Here is a 27,803-nt window from a genome sequence, read left to right as displayed (position 1 = left end):
TTTTTTAATGTTTGAAATTTCTGCACACTCTTACCCTGTCCTCTCTCGAGGAACTTCTAATTATATCTTCAGCTGTGCAAATGTCCTATATGTTCAACTGTAAATAAACATTCCACCTGACTTCCTTCTTTAAGACGATGGTGTAGCCTTCATTAATGTATCTTCAGGGAAAAATGCTCCTTTGTGTGAAGTCAAGCACACATTCAAAGAAAAAAACCAGTTCATTTTCATAAATCATTTGAGACAGAGCTTTTGGGTTTGCAGCTGCAGAACACAAATACCAGGTGCATGATTTTTATTTGTCCCCACCCATTTAAAGATAAACAGGACCCACCTTAAGCAAAATTGAGAAGTTTGCAATGGGTCCCCAGCCTTTTTCTTCATCACTTTTTTCACCCACATTGCTGACTGACTGCATACTGCCTTTCTTTTCACCAGTCCCCTTGTCCTGAAACACTAACCAAATCTACCTCAGTCATTTAAACCTGGTGACTGCATTTTAACGGAAAGTTATTCACACAAATATATGTCAGGCAAGGAGTTGTGCTTAGCTTCCTTTGATTTTAAAATCCTTTGTGAAAGGGATTTCAAATGTAATCAAGGAGGAGGGAATGGGTGGTTGTAAGGAGAGCAGGAAGAGAGCCATGGAATCCAACTCGGTCTCTTGGCTGAGTATGAATCAAACCAGATTTGGGCTTTTCAGGGTGAACAAGTAGAATGTTGGGTAGGAGGGAATCCAGTCTGGGAGATAAATGGGCCGAGAGTTTCACAGGCCTTGTTTTGGGTTTTAATGAGCTTGGGAGACCCCGTGTAAAGAAGGGTGCTCCAAATTGCCATCACCTGTTAGTGAAATACCCCTTTTTGTGGTTCCATGAAAAGCTGTTTTCCTTCTTTACTGTGAAAAAATAACAGTCACCTATTCCTCTCACATCCAATGCCTAGAAACCAATTAACATTGCTTTCAGAGGTCAAACATCCCAGCAGTGCTTGAGTAACCAGGCACCAAGGTTGCTGATGCTCAAACCGCTCTGGAGAAAAGGGCATGAAAAACCATGTGGACCAAACTGTCTGGGACTTGAGAGCACCCACACTTCTTAGAAGTTGAAGTTTTCATTGGCATGTGCACGTGGGCATGGTCAAGTCAAATTACTCTATTAAAGATTCTCCAAGAGGTTAGATGGACTCTCTTTGTTACCAGAATATGGATGAGACATTTTTGTGGAATTTGTCCAACTACACTGGAATAGTGTGACTGTGCGTAAGGACTGGACTTTATTTTTATCGTTGACATTATTACAGATATCCCCCATTTTCCCCTCCCCTTCCACCCCCCGCCTTCACCACACTGTTTTCCATGCCCATGGGTTACGCGTATGTTCTTTGGCTAATCTCTTCACCTTCTTTCATCTGGTCCCCCCATCCCCCTCCCCTCTGACAGCTGTCAGTCTGTTCCATGTATCCATGCTTCTGGTTCTACTTTGTTAAGGGCACATTTCTTTGTAAGAATTGTCAAAATTAAGAGTAGAAATAATATAGGACATCTAAGAGTACACTCACATGAGAAGATATAGTATGGAGGGTCATAAAATAGTAGTACAAAAAAATTCAAATACGTTAGAAACATTTTTGAAAGTGTATCGGGTAGTTTTGACAGAGAAAAGGTGATGGAGTGAGTTAGGGAAGGGAGAGAGAGAAGGGCAGCTGGAGCTCTGCAGGAAAGAGGGACGAGGGATGGGACAGGAGGCAGGGTCTGATCCAGAAGACCAAAGCCAGCCTTTAACATAGTGTATACAAGGTGGCGGGAATGTGGCCACATTTACCGGGAAACAGCCACAGGATTTGCTGATGGAATGGATATGTTCTGAAAGAGGTCTTATTTCTTCAAGGGACTAGAATTTGGAAATATGTAGTTCTGTTTTCCCTATAAGCCACCTCCATGAAATTATGCATGCACTAAAGCCTAAAGCTAAGAACTGGATGGTTGAATTTTTCCCTTTCCAAAGGAACCCTCAGTCTCTGTTGATAAATAGTCTTATCAAATTTGAAGTTCTTGATTTCCAGACTTCCACCGGAGTATTTGCGTAACCAGAGACTTCGTTAACTTCTGATAGGTGAGCTTTGAGTAAGACCAGAAACTTTATCTTAATTGTGGGCCAGACATCCTGAGAGTTGTAAACCTTACAAATGAAAAAGACTTTTTACTCCAGGATATTATTGACAACTTCTCCTTGGAAAATTATTTATCTTATACAGCAGTTATGGATAAAAGTCATTCCCCGAGCCTCTTTCAGAAAAGCACGATATTTATAACTGTTGAATGCTTCCTGTCAGGGACTGTGCTGTGCCTTACATGGCTTAAATCATATAATATAACGATGCTTGTGATGAGAGAGACCTTTCCAGATAAGCAAACCACGGCTTAGCAAAGTTAAGAAATTTACAAAGATTTCATGGTGTGTGAAAAGCACGTAGAGGGTGTCAGATCGCAGGGCCCACATCGCTAGTCACAGCGCCACAATGATGTGGGTGCTCAGAAAGCCAGCCTCGCACAAGGGCAGGGCTCAGCAAGTATTCGCTGATGAGATCGAAGATTAAGAGAAAGTTCGTGAAGAAGGTAAGGAAACAGAGATGGTAAAGCCTGGACTCAAGCTGTCTGTCTTTCTGTCGGAATCTCATCATACTAAATGCTAGTGAAATGTTTCTTTTATATAGACCACCATTCATTGCTTCCAATCTTTCCTAGAGTTTTAATAGTACAGTGCATAAAAGTGTACTTTTTCTCCCTTCTATCTGAAGACAAAAGATAAATACACCACAGTGCTATATATCTAATCCCCCTCTTCTAATGCAGTGATTCTCATCGTATCTGTAGCAAGGAAGAGCTCATCTTTTGTACTTCATCTTCGAGATCATGAATTAGTGATACCTACAGATTAATGAAAAGGCCCATTGCCACTATGTATGTTCAAGCTCTACTCTTGTCTTAGATCTGTTTTTATAGGTGTTCCTCTCCTAGTTAGCCCACAGCTAAGCTGTTAGGGGTAAGGCACACTGACATTGCTTTTAAAAAATACATTGGCTAACCAATCTCTATGATCAAGTTATATGTTGGTAATAACATTGTGACACTCTTTACATGTTTCAAACTCTTGATTTGTATATCATTTGTACAGTATTATATTACATATGATATATTATATTATATATATGTTTAAAGACTGAGGAGAATAGCATATTAAAACTTTTGTCGGTTCTTTTTAGACAAATAATCACTTAGTAACAATGATAATCATCATGCCTACCATTAGTTGAGCACCTACTATATTCATTCAACAAATCTCAGGCATAGGAAATACAATAGAAGACAAAACAGATTCTCTGCCTTTGTGTCAGTCTTTTTCTAGATGCCTTACATATTTATTTCAAATCCTCACTGCAATCTTGTAAAGCATTTCCTGGTTTTACAGGTAAAGTGTTAAATTTAGAGATATTAAGTAGCTTGTCTGAGGTGTTGAAACAAAGTGGCCAGTCGGGGACTGCAACCCAGAACTGTCTGAACCAAAGAAATAGATTGTCCCAGTGTGCCACTGTTTCCTCAGTAAGCGTTTTCCCACCAGGACCAGATATATTTCAGCAGTGGAGGGACCAGCCACCTAAGAGAGCACTTGCCTGAAACATTCTACAGGGAACCTGCTGATAAGAAACACAGGCTGCTAGTTCTTCAAGCACCAAGTTAGCTGATCACATTCACCAACTTCACAATCTTCACCGAAGACAGGAAAGCCCCCTCATTATTGCACCGCTTCTTTTACCCACCCAAATCCAGGAACTTTGCAGGTTTTCAGAAAGTTCCCAAGAGAAGGGAGGAAGAAACTTTGAAGCTCTGCCTGTGAATTTCAAATGCGTTGATAATCTCCTTACCCTATCAGGGAAGATGAAACTTATCTCACTCCATATAATGTAGCTATATTAGGAGTAATTTCAAATCTAATCCAGGAAAAGATTGGTTTGTCAGATATAATCTAAATTAAGAAGGAAGACTTAACTAAATTCCAATTGAAACCATCCATTCAATTCATACTTATTACAGATGAGAGTAGAGCCCATTAGAGAAGAGCAGGATGGCCTTCAGGTACTTAATTTTCTCCAGGCAATTATTTCTGAATCTATAGCTCAAATAAAGACCAAAAAAAAAAAAAAAAAGCCTAAGAGAACAAAAAAAGGAATATAGTAATTTCTGCCTGTAGCTGGTGGGCCTTAGTTTCCTCATCTGTAGCATCAGGGGTTGATTGAAATGTCCCCAATGTCCCCATTCCAGTTCTAACAGTTTCCATTATTAACATTATCTTTTCATTAACTATAAGGCTACTTTTTCTAGCATCTAGATATATTTCTTTTCTCTGGATCTTTCCCCCCCCCCCCCAATACATTCAGATATAAAAAATACCTGGGAATTCACATGAAAAAAAAATCTTTCTTTGGTTTTTGAGGACATTGCTTAGAATTTAGTTCAAATAAATGTGTTTCTTCCAATAACATGCATTTTCCTCTCTTTGAGCCCCTGTATTACCTGTGCTCTTCTTAAAGCAGTAAACATCATTCCTTTGGTGTGGTTACCTGAGTATTTACCTACTTCTTCCCAGGATTATAAATCAGTGGGGGACAGGAACTACATCTTACTCATCCCCACATTCTCCAGAGAGCCATAGTAACATGTCATTTGGCACATGGAAGGAACAGTACATTTTGCTTAATTGAATTCACACATGAAAGGATAATGCCACAGAGATGTCAACAATAAAGAATAGAAACTACCTTAAAATGTACTTGACGTTAGTCTAGTATTCTTGAAAATAGCAAAAAGGTTACAAGATCAGATTTTTACATCAGACAGATCTGGAATCTGGTTTTTACTAGCTGTGACTTGGGCAAATTATTTATCTGTCTGAACTCAATTAATTCACATTAAAAATGAGGATGCTACTTGAATTATCTAACCACTATGCTGTACACCTGAAACTAAAATAATATTGATTATCTATGTAATTGAAAAGTAAAATTTTAAAAAGTAAATAAAAACAAATTTTTCTTCTAAAAAAATGAGGATGCTAGTTGTATTCATTCACAGGTCATTTCAGGATAAAATTATATCATCCACATAAAATGCTTAGCATGAAATGTGTCAAATGAAAACCACTCATAAAAGTTAAGCATTTTAATAATTATTATTGAAAATTCCTATAATACATAAATTATAAAGAGCACTGATTAGTTTCACCTCTTTGTTGTTGGTATGGGAACTTATCTTTAGCATCTAAGATCAGAAGAGCAGGTCTGATACAAACACACTTATATTTAAATCCACTTGTATATGTGATGTTTTCAATGGCAGAGGAGCACCTCAAAAGGGACACATATCTCTGCCTGGCCTATGACATGGCATGGCATGGCACTGAATAAATGTCTAATGGACAGACCTTCAGAAGAAAGCAGGCTGGAGGAAAGTGCGGGATGGGTACAGATCATGTCAGCAACCTGACATCTGGCCTGTGCCCGTTGGCTCCACCAGTGCCAGCAGAGCACAGGTTTAGAGGATTTCAGCCGCCTCTGCCTAATATCGCATTATTCTGACATTAAGGGAATAACTGGCCTGCTCCACTGACAAGTGGTTCAGTCCCTTCTGTCTGATCTCTGAGAAAAAAGCAAATGGCCATACAATTTATAAAGCTTTATGTTCTATTTCTAGTTCTATTTTAGTTTTCTTCTTTCTTGAAAAAGAAAGAAAAAAAAAAAGAGCAAGTTCTCAATGATTTCTTAATTCAGAATATTTTCTCAAGTTATTCAAATTTCAAAGTTTACATTCTGCCCATCAGCTCTCTCTTATAATATCACACCAAGAAGCAATGACCTTGAGACATCTTTTATTCTTTGATTCTTCGTTTCTATACAAAGAAAACTAGAATCTATTCCAGTCCTGTTTGTAACATCACTGGATAATAGGACGAGATTTTTCAGATGCTAGCTACAAGGCGGGGGTGGGGTGGGGCAGGAAACACCTTTTTTGATAAAGTAAAATGCAGGTTTGAAAAAAAATGCTTGTGATGTATTTATAGAAAATGCACCTAAAGCAAACTAGTTTTAACTTTTCTTTCACATAAAAGGAATAATTTTTTTTCTCCTTTTGATGATAAAATGCAGCTCCTGATTATCCATAACCTTAGGAGATTTAGCCTAAGATTTTTCTTTCACTTTAACTTCAGGGCAAAAAATGAGAAGATTGCATTTACTGTAGTGTACTCAAGAGTAGGTGATTGCAACTTAATTCCATTTTTAACACTCAGAGTGTTCTTAGGAACAGCAAAAGATACCCTTTTGCTCTCCTGAAAGAAAGTCTTCTCCCAACCTCTTCCACCTTGCAGAGAACTGCCTCCCTAGAACCAAGCTTCCCAAGGATAGTGGGTTATTGTGTCAGAGGAATGTGAATGGCCTCCGCCCAGTCTCACAAATACACAGTTATCCCCAGCTCTTAACAGTTCCCTCCTACTCAGGGATATGCCACCTGGTTTGATCCTGGTACGGTCATTGCCCAGCCAGCCTGTATTTAAATGTGTGAAAGAGCTACCTCTGCGTGGTTACAGCTACTTGATCTGCTGGAGAACTTGCAATGATATATGGTTTTCTCTAGGTCTTTTTCTACTAACACTTTATGTTCATCTCTTTCATATTACCTCCTCATTGCCCCAGAATATATCTTAAACATCTTCCAAATAGCTTAGATGCCTTGCAAAGTAAAAAAAAAATAAATTATTCACTAATACGTGTCACCTGTTAGCTAGACAATCTATTTTTTAAAACATGGGGTTTGCGGGATGGGTGATATAAAGAATTCTTGTGTAGAAAATCCAGACTGCCTGGAACACAATTTCCTGAGTTTGCTCTGGCAACAATGAGAGTTTTCATCCCAAGTCTCTCTCTAGCCCAGATTACTCTCCTGATCACATCTGTTTACCCAGCTGTCTGCTGCACACCTCCACCTGCCGCCTCAAGTACGCCTGCCCAAAACTGAGCTCATGGTCCCCCCACAAACCCTTCTCTCTCCCAGGATCCTTTATCCAGGAGAAAGACTCTTACTGCTCTTTGGTCCCGGCCAGAAACTATGCTGACTCCTCTCCTTTACCCTCAGAGCCAACCCACAGTGAAACCAATTAAACAGTCATTCTAAATATCCCTTGAATCCATTCACAGCAGCTCCCCTAATTCTGTGACCTCACGCGTGGATTATAGCATCGTGGTTAATTTCCTGCCTTTGGTTTTGCCACACTCCAATCCATCTCCCGCACTGTAGCCAGAGGGATTCCTGAAAATGTAAATATGTTCACATCACTCCCCTGCTTAATATCTTTCCACAGTTCTCTGTTGCCATTAGAACAAAGCCCAGACATAGCCCTGCAAGATGTGGTCCTTAGCCTGCCCCTCCAGGCCCTCTACTCACCGCTCTCTGCACCTTAAACTATTAAAGCCGGTATTTATTGAGCATCTGTCATCTGAGAACCCTACTAGATGCTGTGGAGGTTGTAGTGAGTGAGACCAGCAAAGCCTGAGCCCTAATAGAAGTTTTCATCTGAGAGATAAGAGGACCCTATATGTACCAGACACAGAACAGCCTTGGCTCTGTGGCTCAGAACCATCCTCTGTCACCTCCATGCTTTTGTGCAGGCTGTTCCCTCATCCTGGAGCATGCTATCTTCCCCGCCCCACACTCCAGACACAAGCCATTTGCCAGGCATACTCCAACCATTTCTTCACTTCCCAGGCAAGAGTCAGTGGTATATCGGCGCATGTTTGCACAACCAGATCTCTGTGCAGAAAACATGCTACTTAGTAGTGTTTGCCAATTTCTGTGGTGATTTCAAGCTACCAACATGATGTCACTGAACACAGAGTAGCACAGCATTATATAATTATACATAAAAATGACCTCAGGATATAATTGGTATAAATAGCCTCAGAGCATAAATAATAGTAATTAGAAAGTAATAAGTTCTGAGTATATATTACCTTTGTTTTCAGTATAATTTATATAATGATAAGTGCATACAATTTAACTTTTAATGATCACTGTGTTTAATGACTGGCTTGCGTAATTCCTGAAAATTTAACATGTGGTCTGATGAGCCAGTAAGAACCAGCTTGGGCACATCATTGCTATTCTAGGAATCTTCCTCTGACTCTCCAGCCTGGGTTAGTTGTCCCTCGTGGGTGCTCCCATCACAGTTATTACATTCTGTCATAATGGCCTGATTTCTTGTCAGAACCTCATGAGAACAGGGACATGTCCAGTTGGCATATCCCCAGCACCTATATCTGGCCTTAGTGACACAACAAATATTTGTTGAAAGGTGGGTTGAATGAATGACACAGAGCCAAGCTGATGAAATTTACATATATATGTAAATTTTGCAAAGTGATCTCTAAAAATTGCTTTAAACCTTATAAACAAAGAGCATATGAAACAATCCTTTAGCTAGGCCAATGGGGTTAGGGTTTCTTTCTCTCCACACTCAAAATGTGCTTTGTGCTTTTCCACCATTTGGGAGGAAATATCAAGATGTTCTGTTGTTTAAGGAATGCAAAAGCTTCAAGGGGAAAAAAAATCATCTTCTCAAGCAAATGGAAAGAACTTGCTTTTATTGAAGAATCGATTTTTAAAAGTATGCAACACATCTGACATATTCTGGAACCCAGCTGCGTAAGCATCAGAGTAGATTATCAAAACCTTAAAACTGACGCGGTAGCTGGCTTTCGAAAATTGAAGCCAATAAAAAGCAGCCAAAACTGAAATTGATGATCTGACTTGATTCAGTACAACCCAGAATTTGCTTCACAGATTCCTGGACCCGTCCAGGGACTTAGAGTTTGCCAAAGAACTTGGCCAAAGGACCATTGTAATCAACCTTTAAGGGAAGAAAAACATGAATCAGGGAGCAAAGGAAAAGAGAGGAAGAGGGGGAGAGGGAAGGGAAGGGGAAAGATGAGAGATTGTTCTGAGACATACGGAAGAAAACCTATTTCCTTAAAAGGCAATCCATAAGGGACATTGGCAAACTAATAAAAGTAAAAAGCTAAAAATAAATAACTCTATTTGAAATGTTTGTGCAATCAGTATAATGATTTTACAGCTAAAGAAAGAAGTCAGTATTAAAAATGTTATTTTTTTTTTTTAAATATGTCTTTATTGATTTCAGAGAGAGGAAGGGAGAGGGAGAGAGAGATAGAAACATCAATGATGAGAGAGTCATTGATCGGCTGCCTCCTGCACGCCCCTGACTGGGGATCGAGCCCGCAACCCGGGCATGTGCCCTGACCAGGAATCGAACCCCGATCTCCTGGATCCTAGGTCGACACTCAACCGCTGAGCCATGCCCGGCCGGGCAGTATTAAAAATGTTTTAAATTTATATTCAGGGGAAAAAAATTTCACATGATATTAGCAGAATGCCATTAGCACTTGAGGAAAATGTGTGAAATGAGGCTCTAGGGTGCTGCTTTACTCTTAATCTTGTATGACTATGTAGGTCTTCTTGCAGCTACTTTTAATGAAATGGGTTTTTTTAAATATTTTAACTTCGCATCTGTTTACTAATGATGTGTGGACATTCCTTTGCACACCCATTTCAGTTCTCACACTTCACTTCCACTTTGAGAAAGGGCCACCAGCTCTGTGCCAAACCTAGGCAGTTAGGGACAGGGCTGTGCTGCTTGCAACCACTGCAGCGGAAGGGAGGCTCTGCACACAGCCCAGGCCGTCTTCCACTCTGCTATGGGAAACAGCCATTGCCCGAGTTGGGAGCCCAGTTATCCCTAGAACCCATGGCCCCTAGCTTGCCCACCAGCAATGACAGAGCCAAGCCCGACTCTTTTATACACAAAGACCTCTGCTCTCTAATTGGCTTGTCAATCACAGTGAGTAGCTATTTGCAAATGATCAAGAAACAGGATTTTTCAGGGAGGATTTTTCAGAGAGATGCAGATTAGAACCACAATAAGATATCACCCCAAGCCTGCCAGAATGGCTGTCATCAATAAATCAACACACAACAAGCGTTGGCGAGGATGTGGGGGAAAGGGAGCCCTAGTGCACTTAGTGGGAATGCAGATTGTTTCGGCTGCTGTGGAAAATAGGAATTTCCTCAAAAAATGAAAAATGGAGCTACCTTTTGACCCAGAAATCCCACTTCTGGGAATATATCGGAAGAAACCTGAAACACTCATTAGGAAGAATATATGCACCCCTGTGTTCATTGCAGCATTATTTACAATAGCTAAGATCTGGAAGCAGCCCCAGTGCCCATCAGCAGATGTGTGGTACATTTACACAATGGAATACTATGCAGCTATAAAAAGGAAGGATCTCTTACCCTTTGGGACAGCATGGATGGAACGGGACACAGACAACAGTGTAGTGACAGCCAAAGGGGGAGGGTTGGGGGTAGGTGGAGGTGGGCAAAGGGGGAAAATGGGGATGGAAAGAGACTTTTCTTGAGGCAATGGGCGCACAGTGCAGCGTGCAGATGATGTTTTATTGAGTAGTACACTTGAAACCTGCGTGATTTTATGAGCCAATATCACTCCAATAAATTAAATAAGTCAAAGATTCTGCATGACAGAAAAAGAAAGAAAGAGGGTTATTTTGGGTTCTACTTATCAACTTAAAGTTATTGCTTTGGTTTTGCTCTAGGTTGGCACTGAAATGAGTAAAGGAAATATCAAATGATTTTTTTTTATGTAGACGCATGATTCATTGTATTTTCTAAAGCCTAAGGAAGAAGTGTTAAACTTTGATTTTGAAGACACAATTGATTCTTTGAGACAAGTGTATAAAACAAAGCACGGTGAGTGCCTGTCCGTCCCAGGCTCTCAGTAACTGTTAATTCTCTTTCCTTTCCTATCTTTCTTTCTCATTACAGAAATCTACCTCCTAATTGCCTTCAATAAATGTTTGCAAAAGGGAGAAATTATAAAATTTTTATTTATCCATAGCCTTTTATTCTCCTTTTTTTTCCCAAACACATATTGCGTAGTGAGATCTCTTACAGGTTCTGGGATATAGTAGTGAGCCAAATGCATAAGATCCTGTTCTTCATGGAGCTTAAATTATTTATGCATCACTCTGCAAAATCTATGGATTTGATTTGGTGACTGTTATGTCCTATTTAATTACAGATTACTTCAGATGACAATACATCTCTATACCTCATTCTTTCAGTGCATTTTTTTAAGCATCCTATTATTTTATCTTCACAACAGCCTTGAGAATTGGGGAGAACATGTTACCCCAAGGTCACACAGGTGTCAGGAAAATGACCAAAGTTAGGACTCCAGGCTTTTAAACTGTTACTCGTGACCTTTCTATTGCACCACAGCTGTCTCTCATGAAAATAACAGCCGCACTTGGGCAAAATATGTGTAGAGCAGATGCAGATATGATAGCTTCTGTTTCCTTGGGAACAAACTGGATAGATTTGAATTCCCCAAGTGGTCATCTAACAAATAGTTCACTCATTAACACTGTAATACAAATTAGAATCTAATAAGTAAATAAAAGATTCTTACTCTCAAAACATCAGTCCAGCTAAATCTAGGTAGCATTAAATGCCACCTATGTTAATATAAAAGATTAGAGTTCCCTTTGCAAATTTCAAAACAATTTATGGGACTAGCAACAACTTTCCCACCATAGTAAAAGCCCACTGAGTAGAAACAGCGAAGACAGAATATGTTTAAAAGCTCTGGAGCTGAGACAGGATTGACCTGCAGCCCCTGCTTCTCAAGTTTCCAGTAATGACTTTTGTGGAGGTATAATCAACCTGCAAAAGATAAAAAAGACAGAGTTATAGGTATAAAGCTATGAGTTTCTGGGGGAAAGTACACATCGTGCTAGTTTATTTTAAGGGAAATATGTTAAGATGCTGCTACGTTCTTATAGGAAAAGTACTTGTATTTAGGAACCTAAGACACAGCATTCACACCTGTGATCAGCACACCTCCCTCTCTTTCTTGTCCCTTCTAAACGTTTCTTCTTTCAGCGCTTTCTATCTTTAATTTCAGAATGCCAACAGCCTTCTGAGACATCATCTCCTAATCCTCTTAAGAGAGAGGATTCATGTGCCGGATACGTCGGGGAAATCCACAGGTTTTGCGAGTCAGCTAGGTGGGAAGGATAATTCCTTTGCACATCTGTAGCACCTGTCTACATTGGGACTTCCAAATGCTTTTCCAAATTATCTAAGTATCCCTTTCAACACCCCTTAGAGGGAAGCAGGCAGGAGGTAATACTGATTCCTTTTCTTCAAGGAGTAGAGCTAATGATTTGCTCCACAATGAGGTGGCTTAGCCTAAAGCTGTATTCTCTAGACACTTCTGTTGTAAAGAGAGGGCCCTGAGTGTCTTAAAATAGTACTTCTCTCAAATAATGGTAGTGGCAGGTGGAATGGCTCGCAAAAACCTCCAAGTAAATGCGATTACATCTGAATCACTTCTTCTCCCAGCCAGTTGGAGCAAGCCTCACGGTGTGTCCCAGGCTATGTTTATGGAAGAGCCATCTTGTGAGAACCTCCTGGGTCAAATAATGTTGGGAAACACCATGTGTGATCTCCCTTTTGACAAGTCAGTACACATGTTAGTATAATGAAGCCCAGCTAAGGTACCTCATTTGACTTAGACGCATGGATTCCATTGTTTATGTAACTGCTGTTAGCCCCTGGCAATAATATTTTGTGGAAAACATTTAAGAAGCATCAGCCCAGATGGGTTTTTCCCCTTCTTCAAACCTTGTTATTCAGAAACCAAAACTTCTAGAAAGAAGGGATCATGGAATAACATAATTATCTAATTATTATCAAACCAGTATATTTTCCAAGACACTGGCTTCTGTTTTCCTGCCTCTTGTATTGCATTTTATCCTCAGAGCCTATTTGTGTGGTAAATAGTATTCTTATTTCCATTTGACAAAGCAGCCACCTAAGGCTCAGGGAGGATCCTCTGAATGTTGGCATGGCACTGGGCTGTCCTCAGCCCCATCTGCTACCTATTTACATACTTGCCCTTAGTAAATGCAACCAAATTTCAGGCCTTTAAATACCATCTTTAGGCCAATAGTCTAGATCTGCATCTCCAGCCCTGACCACTCTGCAGAGAACCTTGATCTACCGACACTCATTTAACCTAAGGCCCCTTCTCCACATTATTCCTCCTCTGTTTTTTTTATTCCAAATAGAAAAAAAAGGGGGTACCTAGACCACCAGGAAAAAGGCTATTGGTCTTTTATAGTAATGTAGTCCTGGGCCTCAAGAACCACAGGACTTTGTCTAATGACACTACTGCTATAGCAAGCTCAGAAGAGTGACTGAGACAGTCCGAATGTCCTGCACAAGAATCCCTTCGGTCACCCATCACGTGAATCCCATGCTTTAATAATACTTTGTCTAGCTAACAGATCGCATGTATTAAAAATGAAACTATTAATTTTTACTTTCTAAGTCATCTAAGTTATATGACAGATATTTGTTGTTTAAGATATATTCTCTAGCCCTGGCCGGGTGGCTCAGTTGGGTGGAGAACTGTAGTGTACGCCAGCAGGTTGCGGGTTCGATACCCAGTCAAGGTCCGTACATGGGTTGCCAGTTCAATTTCTGGTTGGGACACGTGCGGGAGGCAGCCAATCAATGTTTCTCTCTCACATTGATGTTTTGCTATCTCTCGCTCTCTCTCCCTTTCTCTCTCTAAAAAATTAATGAAAAACATATCCTCAGGTAAGGATTTAAAAAAAAGATAAATTCTCTACATGAGACTCACGCAGGGGCTTTTTATAATGCCCAAGCAAACACAGGGCAAGACGATGCTCTGGTCCCCTTTGCTGCTGTTCCCTTTCGGTTTTGTAAAATTCTGAAAAACAGTCCTTGATCCCCCAGCATGGCATTTCCACACTAAAAAGCCTTTTATTCTCACAAGTCCCTTTTTCTGAGGGTATAATAGAATCCTGTTGAAGGACCTTCAAGATTCATATTTGACACAGTGTGACATGTTTTTATGTCGGTCTCCACCTGATTGTGGGGTTAGTTGCTGTTTCCATAATAATTATGAGTCAGTGTTTTCTTCAGTTTGGATCACAGACCCAGCAATTTCTGCGCTCAAGCCATCTTCAAAACCCAGCCCTGTTATAAATGACAGAAAGCTGCTAGGCGATATTAAATAACCTATATTCTGTTGTTACAATTAACCACCACCCCCCTCCCAAATCAAACAAGTGGTAAGGTTTTTTTCTGTTATGATGAAATATCTCCTAGAACACTCGTATTCTTTCAGGGCATGTCTTGTTCCTTTGATTTCACTTAAACCAGTGATCCGGATTTTCCCCAAAAGTAGAATTAAAAAGGTCTGTTAACTCTTTCATTGCCCGACTTCAAGAAATCTCGGCAAGGTCACCAGTATTGTTTTGCCTCGGGCTTTATACTTGCTAAAAGTCAGCTGTCATATTCGAAGCAATCCAGAATAGCACACTCCACAGAACCCGGGGCTTTGGAAATGTTAATGCCCTCCCTCTGCAGTGACCTTGCCTCTGGGAAGCGATGTGGGCTCTAGGGAGAAGGGGCCCGCTGTCTTTAGGGCGCTGGTTTTCACCATCAACTTCAGAAAGTGTGTGAGAGGAGGCTCGATGGCATGGTCAGGCCGAGCTCCGGGAAACCAAGGGGAAGCTCTCTGCTCGGCACACGGCGGAGCCCACGGAGAGCTGAGTCCAGCCCGCGAGAAACGACCCCGAGGGTAAAGCCATTGTGTCTCGACGTGGAATCTGTCGCTGGGAATGGCACTCGAGAGCTCTCTGTGTACTTCAGTGTAATCCCATAATATGCCTGATGAAAAATGTTTATTTTAAAGTCAAACAGCACAGAATCAAATTACGAAACCAGAAGGGTTGCATTCTAAACTTACACAAGTAACTTAAGAAGGAGATGGCATAAATAGTCCCAGAAAGCTCACTGGGGGCAAAAGATATATCTAGGAATAGAATCATCTCCTACGTAGAAATGGGAGAAACATAAAGTTAAACTTCATCAAAATATCCTGAAAGTGTTACTGTATTTCCTGTAATTCTGGTAAAGGCATTATCTCTCAAAAGCCTGCAGAGAAGAAGTTTCTGAAAACTCCGAGTAGGTCTCCCCACGCCCCTCTGAATGAAATCACTGTGGAGAGCGGCCGGCACCATCCCTAAGACCATTACAATTAAATGTCTGATTTCCCACGGCAACCCCAATTGTGACATGAGCAGCTGTCTACAACAAAATTAGGGAAAACTATTACTTTATCCATGTCACCAAGGTTTGCTTGTCCTATTTCCACACCACTGCTTAAGAGGGTGTTTTCAAAAATTCTTCAGGAAAGGGTTTTCATTATTCAAGGGGGAGTCACTCAGGTTATTTGGCTATCCACGAAATACACTCGTCACGATAAGAGGAATCCCAGACAGATGTTTATTGGATGCCAAATTCAAGTATATAAAAATGTCTGGGACACAATTCCTTTAATCCTGCAGCATTATTATAATTCCTGCTTTTAATACAGTAGACCCCCTTACCCATGGGGGATGTGTTCCAAAACCCCAGTGGATGCCTGAAACCTCAGATAAGTACTGAATCCAATGTATACTGTGGTTTTTCCTATACATACATACCCCTTCACGTGAAGGAAGCACTTCGAGGCTTTTCTTCAGCATATCCCAATTGCCATATCCCAGTCACTACTTTGCACTTCGGGGCCATTATTCAGTAAAATAAGAGTTGCTTGAACACAGCACTGCGATCAAGCAGCGGTCGATCTGATAACCAAGTCGAAGGCAGAGCATCGCTGTGTTCGAACTTGGCTGAAACGATGCATGTAGGGCAACTCTAAGTTTGGTCACTCTGCTCATGTCTGCGAAAGTGCATGGATATTGATTTGGGGCTTACAAATTAATTTTGGTGAGTAGGCATATTCAGAAACATGGAATCCACGAATAATGAGGGCCGACTGATTATGTTGGAAATAAGAGTTTGAGCGTGCAGTCACTCCATATCTGTCTGGGTAATTCTTTCTGTGATATTAGCGGTCAGATTTCTGTAAATTTCAAAATCAGAGTTTATTGGAAGTAAAAATTCCATGAAAAATGTGAAAGACATTGCATTGCGTGCTTCAGCATCGTGATCTTAGGAAGAAACTAATTGTGCAACTTACTTAAGTTTTCAATGTTTCTTCCAGGTCTTTCAGGGATGTGGCCAACCCAAACCTGCTCCAGCCCTCAGATCTGCCCGCTCAGCTCCTGAAAATTTTAATACACGGTTCAGGCCTTACAATCCTGAGGAAAGACCAACAACTGCAGCAGGCACGAGCTTGGACCGGCTGGTGAGTTCTCTCAGATTGATGGCCATTGTGGCCGCTTTCTGCTACCAAGGTTGTCCTTCAGAAAACATGACGTAGAAAAGTTGGTTGTAAAAGTCATCTCATTCTGTATCTGCTCCTGGTCTTAATTAGAATATTGAAAAGTAATGAGATCTTCCTTTTAGGTCAAGAATTCGATTATTTAAGAAGCCTTATCACCATTAATTCACTCATGCAAAGGCCAAATTTTCAACTTCATATTTCTTCTGAAATATTAATTTGACGACTAAGCTACTCTATCTTCCAGCAATATAATTATACAATAGCACATTTCTTATTCATCTGCCTCAGTTATTTATTCAATTATGATAGTGTAACTTGGTTATGAATTGTCCTTATATTAAAGTTTTCTGTTTGGAAGACCTTGCCAAGAGACCCCAAATCAAGGTTACTATCATTTGTGTGTGCATGTGTCTTTTAAAAGTTGGAATCCTTAGAAATAGTCACTCCTTGATCCATTTAAATGTGTGTCAGGGGATCAAGTGATATCTAGCATTAAAACAATTTACTTGGAAAATATATCCATAAACGTAGTAAACACAAATTTTAATGCATTTTAAAAATCAAATTTTGCTACAAAAATGAAAAAACTCATAATTTCAGAGAAATACTGCCTGATTATTTTCAGTGCAACCTATAGTATTTATAGCACCATAAACAATTTATATACTTGTAGCTGTAAGTGCTGTTTATGTTGCTTTGCCAATTATCTTGATGTCAAATTAGGTGAGAATCTTAAAGGCATAAAACACTTGAAACACATCTGATTATGTCATATAAACTCAGATCTCAGTTTCCAGTTATGAAAATACTTTTATTAGTCACTGTAATAAATTACTTTATCATTTTAGTTAATATTCTTCTGCAGTGTAGAACTCATAAGAGTAAATTGGTTGAGTGTGGCCTCAAAGTAAGTACATATCAGCAATTCTCTCTATAAAAATCAAATGTTCTTACATTATAAAGGCCTATCCACAAAGCACCAATGTGAATTGTTAGCCACTAAATTGTGTTATAAATTTATTGCAGTTTATTAGCAAATAAACCCCCCTCTTTTGTGTAGGTTTTGAAAAAGGAATTATCTGGGTAATTGCTTCAACCTTCTATTTTTATCTTGATTATATCATATCTTTGTTCACAGTTTCAGGAAAAGTTTAAAATTGGTCTTTTTTTTTTTCTTTAAACAACCAATTAGGTTTCTCCAAACAACTAGCCAGTTGTTTCTGATGGTTTCATAAGATTCCATTGTTTGGGGTTTTACTTTACAAATTTCCTTTGTATGTCTAAATCCTTTTAACCAGAAGCACAAATGGTGAGTATGGGTTTGATCTCTCCCTCTCCTTCTCCCTCTCTCTCTCTCTCTCCATTTTAGTTGCCTCCAGCTTAGTTATCAGAACAATTCAGGCTTTTCAGAATTTTCATAAACACTCATATAAGAACTGGGACACAGAGAAGATGGATAAGTTGTGCCTGTAGATGACAACACTGTATTATGCACTTAAAAAATTTGTTAGGAGGGTAAATCTCATAATAAGTGTTCTTACCACAATAAAATAAGATTTAAAAACAATTTGGGTACATTATACACTTGGTTAAAATTAATTGAATTTGAACCATATAATGATATCTGTGACTACTAATTAATTTTTTCCCTGTGAAATAGAAGCACAGTTTCTCTTCCCCCCAGGAGAAATTAATATATACACATACACACACAGACACACACACTCACACATACACTCACACATACACACGCGCACACACACACACACACACACACACTTAAACAGGGGAAGTGGAACAAGAAAAATATTTTTCTCAAGACAACAATATTTATGCAATTTAGCACAGTCTAAATAAAGCATCAATGTCTTGAAAATGTCACACGATGTTTAAAATCTGGTAGATAGGAAAATTGAAATGTGAGCCTTTTATAAAGGAACTTCATTGGTGATCTTCAAAATGCCCCAAATATAAAGGTTTTGAAGAGTGCTTGCAAGTAGAAAACAACTGATTTAAGCTCTTCTACTTTATGCACCTCCAAAAATATTTTTTAATCAGTATTTTTCTAAAAATAATTAGTAATGGTTAATCATGAACAAGGACCAGACTCAGTGCAAAAAGACCCCATTCAATGCATAGGAATTGAAATCAATAAGCCATTTTTATTCTAAAATGTTCTGTGACAGTATGTCTTACTTACTTCCTTATAGGCGTGGCTTTAGGCCCTGTAAGGAAGGATGGCAGTTTTATTAATTTTGTATTGAATTAAATTCTGACTCCTTCCTAAATTGTAAGAATTAGCAATTTGCAATTCACAGTCACTCATAAACCTACCTGGATGTACCTTCCCAGCCCCCAAGGGCAAGGGGCTCTTTCCAATCAAAAGGAGCTATACAGGGTTATTCTTGAGAAGCACAAGCGAGAATGGAGTTCACATCAGAATCTTGGTTTGCAGCCCTCGGCTCCCCCGAGGCTGCCTTCCCTTTGCGGGTAAAACGTAGCTCTGAACTGTGAGAAGGTGAGGAAGTAATCAGCCCATGCTGCGCAACAGTCAAACAAAATCCTTTCCGAGACACATGCATTGGGGACTCTCCTGACGGGTCTGCTATCCAGCACAGCCTTGTTTATAAACAAATCTCATGTTACCCACTCCTGTCGTAATTTCCCCCGGAAACGATGTTCCTTGAATATTTATAAGAAGCATGTGTTCCAGAAAAGGCGAATAACTGGAAAAGATTTCCCTTAATTTCACTAAGTGTTTCAGCAGAGACAATGCTTCCAGGGATGGCATGGAAAGAATATTCCAATCACCCTACTCCTTTCACGAGGGTGAAAATAACTGTAAAGCTCTCAGAGAACTGCTTCTGATTACCATTTAAAGTCAGTGCTTGCACTATTAACTTTGGGATCTGTTGATAACTGTTCTTATGTCCGTTATTGTAAAATGAGTTTTTATGTGAACTGACAGTTATGGGGTTTTAGAAATAAAGCTCCTAACCCCAAGCTGGATGAACTACTGCTAAAACCTATGTAAAATAATTGAAAACAAAACAAACTCTCTTAAAAATGCATCAGTTCTATCATTTAACCTCTATTATATTTATAGAGAAACTTGTAAATTCTTTTATGTCTTTAAGACACATTTCCATTTATTTCTGTGTATTGGAGGAAAGAGGTCCTCTAATAGGAAAATTGAAATGTGAACCTTTTCAAAGTTATATGGGCATAAGAAGTACTTGAGCCAGTTGGTAGCTTTCAGACAAACTTCCCAAAAGTTACTTTTATTACCCAATGATGAACAAGTATATTTGTATAAATTCAGCTGCTGATGGAAAGCTGACTCATCAGAGAATATCACAGTCCTTCCTGCCAGCAGCCATGATTTGTTGGGGACATTAATGCCATCAACTAATTTGGTTAGTCCGGTCCTACCATCACCTGCCTCCTGTTACCAACACGCAACCTGGCTGTGCTTCTGTGGCAGCGGGTTGTGATGATGTTCGTTTAATAGACCAGAGGTGATTATTTGCATGAAGGAAGACATTGGTTCTGTTCCTTTTTTCTTAACTTTATACTCCATGAATTCTCTTAAATAATTTGATGTAAAACTATGACTTTTTAAAGAACTTCACTGGAAGCACAGAGTATAAAAATATCTCAATTTTTAAGACGCAAGCATACAGTAGTGTTTCAGATTATTTTTGTCAAAGGCAATTAGTTGTACAGCTCAGAAAGTTAGAACACAACATGCTACATGGTTCCGGGACACACTTGGACAGGGAGTATCTGTTACTGTTACTTACTCCAGCTGATCCATTAGAGCAAAACGGTACTTTAAATTGTATATCTTGGGGAAATATATTTTATAAAAGTAAACGTAAAAAACCAAACACAAAAACAGACTTGGGAGTTAATGCATCAAGTTGGTGATGATTTAGACCAATGTATCTCCAGTAAGTATTCAGTATCGTACTGTGTGTGCAGATTTCTCGAATATTCTACTGCTCGGTCGGAGGGAGGTTGGGGCGGGGGAGGGTGGAATGCCAGCCTACAAAGCGAAGCGTTATACCTGTGCTCTGCTATTATGTATAGAATAATCTCTCTTTCTTTTTCTTTTAAATTTGTTTTCCTCTTGCTTCCCAGAGGATTGTGTGGAGGACAATGCAACATAGTGTAAGCTTTGGTCTTCTTATCTTCCTCTCATCCCCATTTGTCTTTGTACAACCATTCTGGAGAGTTCCTGAGAAATTCCACCCCCACCTCCCCTTTCCAAATTGTCTAGTGAGCCAGCTGAACACTGCGCATGACCAATGGGTTTAGTAACCTCCTCTGTTGGCATTTACGGTTAACCACCATTTGGTATTCTTTCCCAAGGGCAAGGTTTTCGATCTAAGCTTTGTGTGAGACTAGCTCATTTGGTGGCTGATTTAAATTCTACCCAAATGTTCAGACCATGTGTAGTCTGCCTAAAAAACTAGCCCTTCCCACTACATGTATATTGGCTTTCTCTTTTTGTGCTGAGTGAATAATTGCCTCACTAATAATAAAAACAAACCAACCTCAGCTCTCATGCCTAAGGAGCTAATTTTTCCATTAACTGGGACATAGAGAGTTTAGGGGGTTAAGAGATCATTTCTGGTATAGGTTGCTTATTCTGTTTTTTTCCCTACTTTAATTTACTGGTATCTTTTAAAGCATTTAGGGAGGGAGCATTGGGTATTTTTTACTACAAAGTAGTTCGTATTGGGACTAAGGACATTATGTTAACCATAATAATCAGATGGTTAATTACCTAATCTGATAATACCACTCCATGCTGGCCATACCCTATAACAAAGACGTGAACCCAACATAGCCTCATGGACCCAAGAGAGACAGTGACTCTCACCTGATGGGCACATATTTGTTCATGTAGCACACCCGTAACGTCATGGTGCCACCTGTCAGCCTGGCCTTAAATTCAGGCAGTAGTAACACTATGTCTAAAATCCCTCCTCTACAATTCACTTAAAAAGAAGTCGTTCCCTGAGTGGTATCCCCACTCATCATTTCAGGTCTCTGAGCCCAGGGCAGTTTGGATGAGGTGAGAAAGTTGAGAGGTAAATCTGGAACAGGAATACTCTAGAAGGAAAGACCTTGAGGAAGGAACAGGGAAAACAGATAACTTAAGGTCGCCTGGTACCAAAAGGGAAGTGGGAGGAGACAGCATCATGGGTGGGACACGTCAATCAGGGTTCTATTATTTTGGTCCGATTGACATAACTAGAGAAACTCCAGTTCAGATAACGAGTGCCTGCCCTTCCCAACACATTCTCTGGATAACTCCAGATTCTCCAGCGGTTGAGCCAGTTCAGTCTCCTTATCTGATGATTATCATGACTGTCGTAGCTTTCCCGCAAGAGGACTGACTTCCTTGAATCTAGGAGAATGAATGTAAATCATAACATCCACCACCCACCACATCCCATCTGCTGAACTTCTCTGCTTGCCTCCTATAATATTCTTTAGGCTCCCCCACCCCCACCCCCCCAAATCAGGTGTCTATTGTTGGATTTGATTCTTCCAAAAATACAATGCAACTTCTGAAATCTACTGGTATGCCATCAGTGAAAATGTTGTTAATAGTATTACATATAGATTTAAGTACTTGCAAAATAGCAAGATATGCACTTTATTTTATAGTTTTGGAACAAAATGGACAAAGCAACTCACATTCTGGCATCATTTCCTGCCCGATGATTAATGCAAGTTTCAGAGTAAAGTGCTGGTCATAAAAATGTTCCTCCATGCCTCTTCGGGGCCATTTTGGTGTGATTTAGGAAGTCTTGGTTGTAAGGATTCAGGAAACTGTTGTTCGTTTTAAATTGCCATGGCATTTCATTGTCACCTCAAAGGATTCTGCATCCGGCTAAATCCACTATTTTGCATTTCAAAAGGATGTCAGGCTGTGTTTAAGAAACTGCTTTATTATCTAGAGCCTCAGCCACTATCTTTGGGTGAAACTGATATTTCCCACCTTCCACCTTCACACACACACACACACACACACACACACACATCAGTCTTTGCTTGGCCTGAACAGAAAAAAGTAAAACCTCAATAACAACAGTAGACCAGATTTTCCACTTTAATTAGTTTTCTAAAGATAAATGGGTCAAGGCCAGATTGGCTTTCAGCCTCTGCTGCAGCTGAATAAATTATGCTCCATTCACCCCAGCAAACAAATGGCTACTGCTCAATCCACTTCAGATTGTGAACTGCCCAGTCTTGCCTGAACCTGTTTTATCTATTTGCTGCAAAACCCCACTGTGACACCTCAGTTTCATTTTCAATGAACCCTGGGTAATAACAGCAGCAAAATACAGTGAGCTTTCAAAGCAAGGAGAGAATACAAAACATTAAAATCAAACCATCCAACTCATTTAGTCTCGGTTTCTGGTTTCTGCCCTTCTCTAGGCAACATTAGCAGCATGTGGGAGCCGAGAGAGTTGCCTGACACAAGCTTCTTTCCATTTAGGATGCTTGTGGCAGATGAGGCCCAAGTGGCGACTATCATGAGACACACATATAAAATGATGGCTTATCTCCAGGACATTCTGCGTCCTGGAAGGATGAGCAGATCTAATTCAGTGGTATGCACTGTTGGAAACCTGAGTGGAATGCCTGCTCCTTATGTGGAATTTTCAGCTCACACCCAATGGACACTGGACTATTTTTACATCCTTGGGAAGCTGTTATTTCAGGCATATGGGAGATTAGTGGAACTAGGAGGAGCGTAGACCTCTCTTTCAGCACAGGCAAGGCTGTGTTTAATTGCATTGGGTTGTGTACCACAGGGAGAGCGAAGAAGAGCCATGCTGGCTACAGAATTCCCTGGGAGATGTGAAAGCTCATTCCACACCACTGCCTTAAGACACATTCAGAGAATCCTATGGATGCCAACAATAAAGTAAAGTCATGCTGTATATTTTAAATGGGGAAAACTGTTGCACAGCTTACATTAGGTATAAGGGGTCTGCAGTCATTTTAGGGTAATTTTTCCAACAAAACCATTTGCAATTCTTTGTTAAACTCTCCTTTTTCTTTAGAAACATTTAAGCAAGAGTTTTGCTGACCTCTGACTGCCATAAAAATGGAATGTTATGCTTTAAGAGCCTAAATATGGCTATATAGATTTTATACCCCCTTTATGGTGTGTTGATATGCTTATTTTTCCCTTCAGACTTGAACATTTCTTTCAGAATTCCTAGACTTCCACTAAACCTAAATTGATGCATTCTATAGATATCAATGAATCAACAAATATATTTATTATGTTCTTTTCTGTTGCATAGCATTTAGTAAAACTAACTACCATGTACAATCTACATTATAACATGCTGTCAGTGCTAGCATCATCAAAAAAGAGAAGAATTGCTGTTTAAAAAAAAAAAAAACACCACATTGCTTATCAAACCAATTAGACATACTGTATCTCTTCCAAGGAATAGCATCTAATACAGAGCCTCATAAAATGTTAGCATACGGGAAAGAGGAATTTGATTTTGTAATCTAAAATAGACTGCACCAATAAAGAATATGTGGAAGGTATATTCACCAACGAATCATCATTGACCGAATATGCAAACTGCAAGCATTAAACATCTGTAGCATCTTTGACAGAGGCCATATCAAATAGCTCACTCTCCCATCTTATGCCAGATCTTTTTGTCCAAATCTTGAACAAATTACACAGAAACTTTGTTGTCAACTCTGAACCGGTCAGATGAAACTGTCCACCTGCACCCTCATTCACAGTACTTGTCCTCCTTCCAGCTGTATCATAGGTGTCTGGGCAAGTTGATTAGGAAAGTCTGAATAGACTAGCCATGCTACACTGCTCAAACCATACCTTTTAAAATACGTGTGCATGAGAGGTATCACTTGACACAGACCTTTTATTAAATTATTGAACAGCTTGAAGAACATTTTCCTAGTCATGGAAAATCTGCAGTCATTTTTTCTCATAGCTGTCTGAGACATGCGCACCACAACTCCCAAATGTGGTGTTCACGCTTATGAGAGAGCTGAAGAAATGGGATATTTCATAAATACTGGTTTTGATGTATTGGCTGTATAATCAATCAGCTTTTAGCTGGCTCTGGGGCTTATAGAATACATTTTAAAGCACTGGGAATTTGGCTATTCCCATAACATTCTTGGACACTCTTTATTGCTAGCAGTAAACCTCAGGCATAAACATTGTAGAGAAAACCAGATGAGAAGAAACCTGTTTGAGTGAAAATGGACTTCCCTTCGTAAATGCGAAAGGTAGAAAGATATCTGCAACAGACAATCATTTTATGGTTTAAGCTCATTTATGGTCATTATCGTCAAAGACTCTGACTTCATGGGTATTTTCTTACTAAAAGACTGGCCAAGCTACTTTAAAAAAAAAAAAAGGTTGAAAGTAAATGAATGAAACAGCAGCTGCAACAATACAACTACATTGCTGGCTAACAAATGATCCTTTGTAAGTTGAGTTTGGGTAATATCTTTGGTAGCTTTTCCAGTACCGTAGTGATCCGGACAGGCCAAGCTAGCCAATGCAGTACCTACAAAAATAAAATAAAATAGAATAGCTCACAGCAACACAAGTTTATTTATTTCTTGTTCATTCCAAGTGCCCATTTTGGGCTGGCAGTGGGTCAGCTACACATGGTCATTACCCTTACTCCAAGACCCAGGTGACAGAGCAGCCATGATCTGGAGCTTCCTCTGTTAGAGTGGCAGAGAAATAGAGAATGTGGCCAAGGTGGTTGTTGATGTCTTCACCTGTAGGGGGCACAGCACACTGTTCACACTTCACTTGCCAAAGCAGGTCACATGACTGAGCCTACTGTCACGAAGGCAGAAATGTGTGTCCTTTTGTGTCTCACACAGAGAGTGAAAATGGACATATTAGTGAATAGTAATACTGTTGACCACAAACACATATGGCCCAGGCAAGATTTTTATTTTTATTTTTTTCCAACTATAAGAGAACATTTATTTGTAAAATCAGAGATGGGAGAAGTAATTTGTAGAAAGAATGGGCTGAGGAAACAAGTTACAGAGCCAAAGGAAGGGCCCTAGGAACTTGGGAGTGAGGAAGGTAATAGTAATGCCAGGGGAGGGGAAAGGGAGAGGGAAAGGCTTGGGCTGCTCCTGGGAGGGAGAGGCCTCTGGGTCCTCAGTCCTAAGGGTTTTAAGGGTGGAGATTTTAGAGGAGGTCCCAAGAGAAGATCTCAGTAGATTTTCAGCAGTTTTCCAGGTGTGTCCTTTCAAGGGTTGTGGTCTGCACTAATGGACTGACCGGCACCAGTGAAGCAGGTCATTACTCAATGCAGCTGGTCCTGAGGTCAGCTGTGACTGGTTTTGTTGCTTTTCTGGGCCTGGAGCTGAAATGCAAGTGTTATCTCTAGGGAGGAAAGGTCAGGGGGTCCAAACTACAGGACCATCCAGTCCATCCATTATGCTAGGGGAGGAAAGGCCACCCTGAGGGGGACAGGAGCAAGGTCCTCACCCTACAGTTGTCCATTGCTAGGCACCCTGATGACCTTCTGTCCCTAGGCCATTGTCCTTGTTCTGCTCTTGTCTAAGACCCAGGCAAGATTTTTAAATGAATAAGACTCTATTTCATTTCTCTCTCCAACTTATTTGAGTAAGAAGAAAAAACATCCATTATTCATTCAACACATATTTATTGTGCACTAATAACCGAATATAGGTGACTGGAACATAATCAAAGAGTTCACAACACTTTGGGGTTGATAGACAGAACTAGCTACAATTTAAAGCAGACTGTGTCCTGGTAAAGATTGCATTTACATTTTTCCAGAATTCTAGGAGAAATCTAAGTCCTTGTTACCAAGGTAGTGTCTACATTGCCCTAGAAAACCAGCATCTCTTTCCAAGTCAGGTTGATTTTTAGCATCGATTTTACCTTCATGAACTTTTCATTCTATCATAATTCAACCAGAGCAACAGAGGCCCGCCCCAAATCTTAAGACAATATCTCAAAAGAGACTATAGAAGTCGTTGCCGATGTGTAGGGGAAAAATGGCAATGGAAAAACAGAATGACCAAAGACGTTTTTATTACCGGCATTTAAATGCCTTTCAGATCCAGGCAACATATATTTAAAATGAGGCTTCGATATTGCACATCATGAGCGCTGCTCTTGTTGGACGTGATGTCACGTTTGCTTAGGCAAAGCAATTTTCCTGCTCTTCTCCTTTCCGGGTCAGCCTAGTGGCAGCAAGTCACATTGCTCACTCGCTCTTTCATACGTCATCATTTAAGATCACCAAGAATTCGCATCCTGGAGCCTGCCCTTGTCTCCTTTTACAATATCTGTTTATTTCTGAACATCACTGGCGAAGGAGAACACCTTCCACAGGTTAATCAGGGAACGCGCACAGGCTCACAGCAACAACAAACTAATCGAGGCGACGGGAGTCTCAGCAACGTGTGTGCCACCAGGCTTCCCCCTGGACTTTGCAAAATCGTGGAGCTCTGATTCTAGCTGGGAGAAAAATTACGATATAAATTCATAAATTATTTGTGTGTAGTGATGCAGTAAAACAATGACTTTGTAAGTTTTATTCTAAGGGATTCTGACCTTAGAAAACTCCCCAAAGCAGCCTGCATGTATTTCCGTCAAGTAAAGTGCACTCCTCCGCTCTGCGCTGGAAGCCGAGCATTTCCTCCCTTGCCCTGCACTGGAAGCCGAGCATTTCCTCCCTTGCTCTGCACTGGAAGCCGAGCATTTCCTCCCTTGCTCTGCGCTGGAAGCCGAGCATTTCCTCCCTTGCTCTGCACTGGAAGCTGAGCATTTCCTCCCTTGCTCTGCGCTGGAAGCCGAGCATTTCCTTCCTTGCCCTGCACTGGAAGCTGAGCATTTCCTCCCTTGCTCTGCGCTGGAAGCCGAGCATTTCCTTCCTTGCTCTGCACTGGAAGCTGAGCATTTCCTCCCTTGCCCTGCACTGGAAGCTGAGCATTTCCTCCCTTGCTCTGCACTGGAAGCTGAGCATTTCCTCCCTTGCTCTGCACTGGAAGCTGAGCATTTCCTCCCTTGCCCTGCACTGGAAGCCGAGCATTTCCTCCCTTGCTCTGCACTGGAAGCTGAGCATTTCCTCCCTTGCCCTGCACTGGAAGCTGAGCATTTCCTCCCTTGCCCTGCACTGGAAGCTGAGCATTTCCTCCCTTGCTCTGCACTGGAAGCTGAGCATTTCCTCCCTTGCTCTGCAGCACCCGGGGCGCTGGGGGAACGTAAACCCGAAGCAGCGCGCCCAGGTCTGAGAAGGAAAC

At 40.4% G+C, this 27,803-nt stretch overlaps 1 protein-coding gene across 1 annotated transcript in view; it reads left to right on the top strand.

Annotated features, from left to right (window-relative positions):
- GPC6 (glypican 6) overlaps window positions 1-27,803 on the top strand; it is a 1,007,074-nt gene that overhangs the window by 899,050 nt on the left and 80,221 nt on the right. Inside the window, exon 6 of the mRNA XM_081130061.1 lies at window positions 16,290-16,433. Coding sequence (XP_080986187.1) covers window positions 16,290-16,433 — 144 coding nt within the window. The remainder of the gene's footprint in view (window positions 1-16,289; window positions 16,434-27,803) is intronic.

This window comes from Miniopterus schreibersii (genome assembly GCF_964146895.1).
Source record: "Miniopterus schreibersii genome assembly, chromosome: 2".
In the NCBI taxonomy this organism is placed as follows: Eukaryota; Metazoa; Chordata; class Mammalia; order Chiroptera; family Miniopteridae; genus Miniopterus; species Miniopterus schreibersii.
This window is presented reverse-complemented; position numbering and strand designations above follow the sequence as displayed.